Source organism: Triticum aestivum, chromosome 5B, assembly GCF_018294505.1.
Source record: "Triticum aestivum cultivar Chinese Spring chromosome 5B, IWGSC CS RefSeq v2.1, whole genome shotgun sequence".
Classification (NCBI taxonomy): Eukaryota; Viridiplantae; Streptophyta; class Magnoliopsida; order Poales; family Poaceae; genus Triticum; species Triticum aestivum.
Genome location: NC_057807.1, coordinates 702,677,523 through 702,686,911, shown reverse-complemented (window position 1 = coordinate 702,686,911; position 9,389 = coordinate 702,677,523). Strand labels below are relative to the sequence as shown.

General features: G+C 44.4%; 1 protein-coding gene across 3 annotated transcripts; it reads left to right on the top strand.

Moving 5' to 3' along the window:
- The first annotated feature begins 3,896 nt into the window (after positions 1-3,896).
- Positions 3,897-9,037, top strand: LOC123114381 (disease resistance protein Pik-2). 3 transcript variants are annotated; one of them, XM_044535823.1, is made up of 4 exons: positions 3,900-4,119; positions 4,199-4,287; positions 5,159-6,316; positions 6,701-9,037. In XM_044535823.1, exons 3-4 carry the CDS (start codon positions 5,313-5,315, stop codon positions 8,655-8,657), a joined length of 2,961 nt encoding a protein of 986 aa, XP_044391758.1. In that variant the 5' UTR covers positions 3,900-4,119; positions 4,199-4,287; positions 5,159-5,312; the 3' UTR covers positions 8,658-9,037. The 3 variants fall into 3 exon arrangements, with proteins under 3 accessions (XP_044391759.1, XP_044391758.1, XP_044391760.1); XM_044535824.1 differs by lacking the exon at positions 4,199-4,287 and having other exon boundaries at positions 3,897-4,119; XM_044535825.1 differs by lacking the exons at positions 3,900-4,119; positions 4,199-4,287 and adding an exon at positions 4,411-4,665.
- Positions 9,038-9,389: the final 352 nt, after the last annotated feature.

Sequence of the window (9,389 nt, the reverse complement as noted above, 5' to 3'; positions counted from 1 at the left end):
TGCTGGTGCTGTTGTTGTTGTTGTTGTTGCTGTTGCTGTTGCTCCTGCTGTTGTTGTTGCTGCTGCTGCTGTTGCTGTTGCTGTTGTTGCTGTTTTTGTCGTCATCGTCGTCGTCGTCGTCGTTGTGTTGTTGTTGTTGTTGTTGTTGTTGTTGTTGTTGTTGTTGTTGTTGTTGTTGTTGTTGTTGTCGTTGTTGGTTTTGTTGCTGCTGTTGTTGTGATAATTGTCTATTCATCCCCTCTAGTTAACCATATCGATCTTTTCACAAGGCCTGTGGATTTCAGGAGGATATGCAAATAACCTTTGATATTCGTCCTGAAAATGATCTTGAAGATAATATCGACATTTGGGTGAATGTGGATATGCTTCCAGTTCTACCTCTATGTGAGTTTGTCAAATAAATTATTGTAGTAATTTATACCGTTTATTTCAAAATAGTTGACAATTTACTTTCAATGACAACTTATTTCCATTCTTCAAGAAATGTACGGAAGGTAGTAGACAATACCTACTATAGTTATGGCTCTGAACTAACTTGAAAGAAGAAAAATCATCTTGTCTCATTTATTAATCATATTGAGACTTTCAAGAACAATTATGAAATTAGCCCACATTATGATCAATACGTGCTACTATTTTTACGTATTGAACTGCTGTAATATCCATGGAAATAGCATGGTAAGATTTTTAACTATTATGTCACCGGTGCATCTTTGCATATAATATTCTTAAGCTAAACTACATTGCTAACTATATTATTATTTTGTTCTTCAACAGAAATTCCTGAAGGATTGTGTGCCTCATCTGATGCATATGCAAGGTGACCTGAATTTTATTAGCTTACGACCAAGTCTGCCATGGTTCACCGCTGTGCATACTCGATTTCTCGAAGAGATGAAGACATCACAATCAAAGGATGGAGAAAAGTTATGAATGATCACAGGGAGCTACTTGGAGGCAACTGTTGGGGAACGTAGCAGAAATTCAAAATTTTCCTACGTGTCACCAAGATCTATCTATGGAGAAACTAGCAACGAGGGGAAGGAGAGTGCATCTACATACCCTTGTAGATCGCTAAGCGGAAGCGTTCAACACAACGGGTTGAAGGAGTCGTACTCGTCATGATCCAAATCACCGGAGATCCTAGTGCCGAACGGACGGCACCTCCGCGTTCAACACACGTACAGCCCGGTGACGTCTCCCACGTCTTGATCCAGCAAAGAGAGAGGGAGAGGTTGAGGAAGACTCCGTCCAGCAGCAGCACAACGGCGTGGTGGTGGTGGAGGAGCGTGGCAATCCTGCAGGGCTTCGCCAAGCACCGCGGGAGAGGAGAAGGGAGAGAGGTAGGGCTGCGCCAAGAGGGAGAAGTTCTCATATGTTGGGCAGCCCCAAAACCCCCACTATTTATAGGAGGAGGGGAGGTGGCTGCGCCCCCATCTAGGGTTCCCACCCAAGGGGTGCGGCAGCCCTAGATGGGACTTGGGGGGGCGGCCAAGAGAGGGAGAGAGGGGGCGCCCCCAAGGGTGGGCCTTTAGGCCCATCTGCGCCTAGGGTTTCCCCTCTCCCCACCTAGCTGCGCCTTGGGCCATGTGGGGGGGCGCACCAGCCCACCTGGGGCTGGTCCCCTCCCACACTTAGCCCATGCAGCCCTCCGGGGATGGTGGCCCCACTTGGTGGACCCCCGGGACCCTCCCGGTGGTCCCGGTACGTTACTGAAAAAACCCGAAACTTTTCCGGTGACCAAAACCTCACTTCCTATATATTATTCTTTACCTCCGGACCATTCCGGAACTCCTCGTGACGTCCGGGATCTCATCCAGGACTCCGAACAACATTCGGTAACCACATACAAACTTCCTTTATAACCCTAGCGTCATCGAACCTTAAGTGTGTAGACCCTACGGGTTCGGGAACCATGCAGACATGACCGAGACGTTCTCTGGTCAATAACCAACAGCGGGATCTGGATACCCATGTTGGCTCCCACATATTCCACGATGATCTCATCGGATGAACCACGATGTCAAGGACTCAATCGATCCCGTATACAATTCCCTTTGTCTAGCGGTATTTATACTTGCCCGAGATTCAATCGTCGGTATACCGATACCTTGTTCAATCTCGTTACCGGTAAGTCTCTTTACTCGTTCCGTAACACATCATCCCGTGATCAACCCCTTGGTCACATTGTGCACATTATGATGATGTCCTACCGAGTGGGCCCAGGGATACCTCTCCGTTTACACGGAGTGACAAATCCCAGTCTCGATTCGTGCCAACCCAACAGACACTTTCGGAGATACCTGTAGTGCACCTTTATAGCCACCCAGTTACGTTGTGACGTTTGGTACACCCAAAGCATTCCTACGGTATCCGGGAGTTGCACAATCTCATGGTCTAAGGAAATGATACTTGACATTAGAAAAGCTTTAGCATACGAACTACGATCTTTGTGCTAGGCTTAGGATTGGGTCTTGTCCATCACATCATTCTACTAATGATGTGATCCCGTTATCAATGACATCCAATGTCCATGGTTAGGAAACCGTAACCATCTGTTGATCAACGAGCTAGTCAATAGAGGCTTACTAGGGACATGGTGTTGTCTATGTACCCACACATGTATCTGAGTTTCCTATCAATACAATTATAGCATGGATAATAAACGATTATCGTGAACAAGGAAATATAATAATAACTAATTTATTATTGCCTCTAGGGCATATTTCCAACAGCAACATGGTGCGAAGCTAACAAATTGGAGACAGATGGATCTCCATTCTCCATAATGGAGAGTCAGGGGCTATCCTGTTTTATACTATTTTACCTTAGAGAGAGTAGCAAGTCCTAGCTAGTACTCGTCATGTGCTAAGAACAATAAACTAGCGTTGGTTCTGACTATCATGATGACGAGAAGTTGTTGTTATTACGATGATGATGATGATGATTAGTTATGTGCTAGAATGTTGAGTTGTTATATGACTACGATGATGATGAGTAGGACTTATTATTATTATTATTATTATTATTATTATTATTATTATTATTATTATTATTATTATTATTATGATGATGATGATGATGATGATGATGATGATGATGATGATGATGATGATGAGTTGTTATTATGATCATGATGAGTTATTATATTAGTGGGTGAAAGAAACGTGAACTAGATTCAACTGATGGATCCAAAGTGACTATGTTTGGATTAGTATAATAACTCATCATGATCATAATGATATAACAATCTCTAAAATGCTATTGTATCAAAATTTATATAATGTTGTATAAATACAGTATAATATAAAAGAGAAATGGAATATTGATGAATAGTAGTAGCGCGGGGTAGGGCACACACTGCTAGTAAATAGCAGTAGCGCGGGTGGGAACACACGCAGGAGCATGGGTCAGACCCGCGCTACTGCTAGGGTTTTTCATAGTAGTGGAGGGTGGAGGCGGCGGCATGTGACGAAGCGGTGAAGTTTCATGCGGTTTTTTAACCGCCAAAAATTTACGGGAAAGACAATCTCCTCGTATACTTGCAGGATGGAGGACGTGTCCGTAAAAACAGTTGGGTTTACTGAAGTTGTTGGAGAGCTTTTTTTGCCCCAACTTCTCGTAAAGAGTAGTTATTTGAGATTTACGGGAGTTGTTGGAGTTGCTCTTGAGACCTTATGTTAGGATTTCTTGTTTTTTGATATCTCGTTGGCACCTATGATGACTTCGTATCTTAAGATGTTTTGTTAGCTCAAAAGTTTGAAGATGTTCATATGGGTAGAATTAATGTGTGTGCGTCTGTGTTATTTATAAAAAAAAGTTCAAACATGTCTTTTACAAAATAGTCTCCACCGTAATTTGGTAAGGTCTTGCCGAATGTCACCGTGAGTGGGAGTGACTGCTGTCTGCTGGCTCCCCGTCCTAGTGCCGCTGCCTCCGCTCCATGGGATGGTAGTGAAACCAAATTTTCTGGATCTAAGCTAGACACCAACCCTAGAACACGGAAGCCCCCCATCCGCTTGCGCCGCCGCTGTCTTCTCGGTCTTCACCGGCGGCCGCCTTGACCGGTGGCGCTCACCTCCGTGGCCAGCTTTAGGATCCCCTTCAGTGGTTCCACAGGTCCCTCCTCCTCCCTCTCCTCTGCCCCATCTCTGCTCCTTCTTTCGTTTTGTCATCTGATATCCATGGCAACCTACAGTTACTCACCGTTGCGGAGTAGCCGACGAAATGGACTCCACGCCGTTGCGAGCAACTTAAGGCCTTGTTCGGTTCCAGAGGGATTGACAGGTATTGGCAGGGATTAAATCCCATCTAGTTCAAATTCCCCCCAAATCCCCTCCATTCCACTCCAATCCACTTGGGGAGTGGCTTAACCGAACAAGGCCTAAGTATGCATCTATCCTGCTTATTCTCGGTCTTCACCGGCGGCCGCAGTGACCAGTGGCGCTCTCCTCAGTGGCCAGCCTTAGGATCCCGTTCATTTTTTTTTTTTAGTGCCTGCTCCTTTTTTTTTAGAAAAGGAGGTCATCCCCCGGCCTCTCCTCCCTCTCCTCTTCCCCATCTTTCGTTTGGTTGTCTGATAACCACGGTAGCCTGCAGTGACTCACTGTTGTGGAGTAGCTGACGAAATGGACTCCATGCCTTTGCGAGTTGCGACCACCTTAAGTATGCATCTACCCTGCTTATTCTTGACTTTATTTTGTACTATTCCTGAAGAAAATGTGTAATCTGGAAAATATCATTGGATGGACTCTATTGAAGTGGATCTGCATATGCTGTCCGCATTTCGTAGTGTTGAACAATAATTTCATAACTATGCAAGGAGGTGTTAAGCATGGACGGAGGATGCAAGGAGGGTTGTCTTTTGTTGATTTTCGTTTCAATTCAACGGCGAATTAATTGGATCCGACAGTCGTGTGGCTACGCAATTCAGCTAGTCGTAATATTGGGTCTACTATCCATCAGCTGTAAAGTTTCAGCCGAGGGATAATATCGATGACAGCATTTCTCTAAGTTTTTGTTTGGGGATGAATTAATACTTGGAAGAATGATTTGGTTTTCTGATTGCATGTGTTTAACCATTTTCCTACTTTATCAATTTCTGGCCACTAGTAGGCCTCTCCTGATCTTTACAGTTTCTTTTCCTTGTGTTTTGTAGTTTGACAAATGGGAACTGCTGATTAGGGAATGGGGTGAACTGTCTGTCAGCGGCTCTGTTGATCTGACTTTCTGCGACTGACTCAAAACGTTGCTGCACTTGAAACATCAGGAGATATCACATTATTACAGTGAAGAGCACATAGAACAAAAAGATGGAGTTTGTGGTGGGTGCTTCGGAAGCCACAATGAGATCTCTGCTAGGCAAGCTGGGTGGCCTCCTTGCCCAGGAGTACACTCTGATCCGAGGAGTACGGGGAGACATCCAGTACATCAATGATGAGCTCACCACCATGCAGGCCTTCCTTGGTGATGTTAGCTCTGTCCCGGACAGTCATGATCGCCGGCTGAAGGACTGGATGAAGCAGATCCGTGACATGGCATATGACACAGAGGACTGCATCGATGACTTTGCTCACCGCCTCCCTCGTGACTCCCTCGGCGATGTCCGATGCTCCTTCATAGTGACGATAGTCTATGAACTATGGACGTTGGGGCCTCGCCGTGACATTGCCTCCAAGATTGCTGAACTCAAGATCCGGGCACAACAGATTGCTGAAAGGCGCGGCAGATACGGAGTGGACAACCCAGGCAACAGTAACAGCAGCAGCTCTGTAGCCGGAGCCCCCCGCATCACTAGGCATGACATTGCTGAGCATCTGATGGGTAGCCGTCAGCTCATCCGTACGGAGAGGCCCGTGGGTGTGGCAGAAGACATGGAAAAGCTTGGAGATTGGTTAAAGAAATGTGATAATTCTTCTGGAAAGCATCGAGCTGTTCTGTCCATAGTCGGTTTCGGTGGCATGGGAAAGACCACCATTGCAACGGCATTGTACCGAGACTTCAGGAATGAATTTGACTGCCGGGCCTCAGTCACTGTTTCCCAGAATTACGATGAGGATGAAGTGCTCAGGGATATTCTGAGTCAAATCAAGCCACAGGACAGCGAACACGACCAACAAGGAAGTAGCAAAGGAGGTTTGGAGGAAAGAAGCCTAGCTACAGATATTAAAAGCTCAGTGAAGAGAGTTCTCCCACTGATCTTTGGCCAAAGGCAGCAGGGCAATGATGGCAGCTCTAAATGGACGCAGAACAAGATAGAAACGATGAACCGTGATCAACTTGTCGAAGAATTGGAAGGGCGACTGAATGGAAAGAGGTACGTCTCAACCATCATTTTGGATTTTGTTAAATACTACATCTACGCATTTTTACTTGTCCTATCAAACTTTTACAATTTAGCTTCTACTGGATTTAAGGCTATCTAGATTCTAAAATAGCTATGTAAATATCATTATATTTTGGTTTTTGATGAAAAAAGATCATTATATAATCAGGAAATAAAACCTGAATGCATAAATAGGTAAGCTATAAAAATTAAGCACCCACCATTGCATGTATATTTCCATTTCCAAATATATATACCTAGCTAGGTAAATAATGACACATTTTTTTTCACTATATGGTTATCGCAAAACACAAACTTGAATAAGCAGACATTTCTTTTTCTCATATGTATTTAATTATCCTATAATCTTGGCAGGTATCTCCTCTTGATTGATGACATATGGTCTGCAGAAACATGGGATAAGATCAGAAGTTGGTTGCCACGTGAGAATACAAAAGATAGTAGAGTAATAGTGACTACAAGATTTCAAGCTGTGGGTGCGGCTTGCTCCGAAGGAAATGTAACTGATCATCTGCATACAGTTGATGCCCTTAGTGGTACCGACTCCAGAAATTTGTTTTATCACAGTGTTTATGAATCCAAAAATAGCAAGAAAGTACAGGTGCATGAGGACATATGGAAATATTGTGGGGGGCTGCCTTTGGCGATAGTTAGCATGGCCGGTCTTGTCGCATGCAACCCCAAAAAACAAAATGATCACTGGAGTACAGTTTGCAAGTCATTATTTCCAGAGCAGGTGGCTCCACTTACCCTGGATGGTGTCACAACAATACTCGATTATTGCTACAATGATTTGCCTGCAGACCTCAAGACCTGTTTATTGTACTTGAGCATATTTCCAAAGGGTTGGAAAATTAGCAGGAAGCGTTTGACAAGGCGTTGGATATCTGAATGCTTTGTCAGTGGGAAGCAAGGGCTGACCGCGGATGAAGTTGCAGAGACATACTTTAATCAGCTCATAAGAAGGAAGATAATACACCCTTTGGAGCACAGCAGCAATGGGAAGGTAAAATCGTTCAAAGTTCATGACATGATCCTTGAATACATCGTGTCCAAGTCAAGTGAAGAGAATTTCATTACTGTTGTTGGTGGCCACTGGCTGATGCCAGCACCTGGCAATAAAGTCCGTCGACTCTCGATGCAGAGCAGTGGTTCCAAGCATGGGAATTCGACAAAAGGCATGAACTTGTCTCAAGTGCGATCACTGACTGTATTTGGAAGCATGAACAAGCTGCCTTTCCATTCATTCAATAATGGGATAATTCAAGTGTTGGATCTCGAGGGTTGGAAGGGTTTGACACATAACCATCTGAATGACATATGTCGAATGCTTGTACTGAAGTATTTGAGCCTCCGAAGAACAGAGGTTGCGAAGATTCCCTCCAAGATTGAGAAGCTTCAGTATCTAGAAACTCTTGATGTAAGGGAGACAAATGTTGGCGTCCTGCCCAAAGCTTTCGGCCAGCTCCAACGGCTCCGCAGCATGTTCGGAGGGAGTAAAAACCCACGGAAGGCGTTAAAATTGCCTCAAGAGAAAAATAAGGTGCAAATGAAAGCACTTCGTATACTGTCAGGGATTGAGATCACCGAGCGCTCAACAGGTGTAGCAAGCCTCCATCAGCTCACCGGGCTAAAGAAACTTGCCATTTACAAGCTGAACATAGAGAAGGATGGACCGACCTCCACACAATTGCGCTCCTCTATTGGGTATCTCTGCAGCTGCGGCCTGCAGACTCTAGCAATCAATGATGAGAGTTCTGGTTTTATCAACACACTGGATTCCATGCCCGCTCCTCCAAGATACCTCATCGCCCTCGAGCTGTCGGGAAAATTGGAAAGAGCTCCAAAGTGGACTGAGAATCTCAAAACTCTATACAAGCTAACCCTTTCCGTGACAGTTCTCCGTGCTGATACTTTGGAGCTCCTCTGCGACCTACCTAAGCTGTTCTGTCTCACCTTCTCACTCAATGCAGCGAAGCAGCACGAGGAGGACGTAGAGGACATGCTTCAGGAAAATAAACGCCTCGGTGGTGGGGAGATCGTTGTTCCACCTGGAGGTTTCAAGAGCCTGAAGCTGCTTCGCTTCTTTGCAACTGTCGTGCCTAGGGTGACATTTGCAGCGGAGGCAATGCCAGCAGTTGAGAGGATCGATATGCGGTTCCAAGCCTTTGAAGGGGTTTACGGCATCGACAGACTTAAAAGTATCCAGGAGGTGCATCTCAGCGTTGACAATCAAGCAGATGAAGCAACCAAATACTTGGTTGGATATCTGAAGAAAAACACACACAAGCCAAAAATAATCACTGATTGAAGGACTTATATTGTCACTCGGAGGCTCGGAGCGCGCTCCAGCTGTACTGGTCCTCCCTTTGCGACAGAGGATATGACATGTGGTTCATCATCGAAGTCAGGTTCTCTACGACATGGATTTGAGTGTGACTGTTTTCTTCCAAATAAAAATTACGTTGATCTTATTGCGTCCTATTCAAATTTGTAGTATTGTGTACTATCGTTTCCAGACCTTTTGCTTTTATTAAGTGGAGACTGTTCCATAAACTCTGGATTGTACTGTGGCCGGCTGTAAAAAAGCTGAGACTGCATCCTACCATCTCGATACTGCTTGCATTATGGATTCTTTCTGTAGTGTCTGACTGAATTTGCAATATGTATGCCATGTTGTACTTTTGCTTCCATTAGCGACTGCCTTTATTTCATACTTATATTGTGTTTTACCGGGATCTTTGTTTTCACATCCATCACTGAAAAATCGTTACTCCATTTGAAAGCTTATCATATACTAAGAATTAACCTCCATTTGCAGATCATAAAGTATGATCCATGTGCTGATCTTTATGTTCATTGATTGCATAAACTAGGCAAACCACATTTGGAGTATGTATGAAGTATTTTTCTACACCTGGTCTTTCTGTGCTTACTTGTTGATCCTCGTAGCAGTGATAATAACGTCAGATCCAAGTTAATTCTGTCTGTTTAGTTATAAAGAGAACTTGAAAGTATATTTCACCTACTTTAATTCTGAACT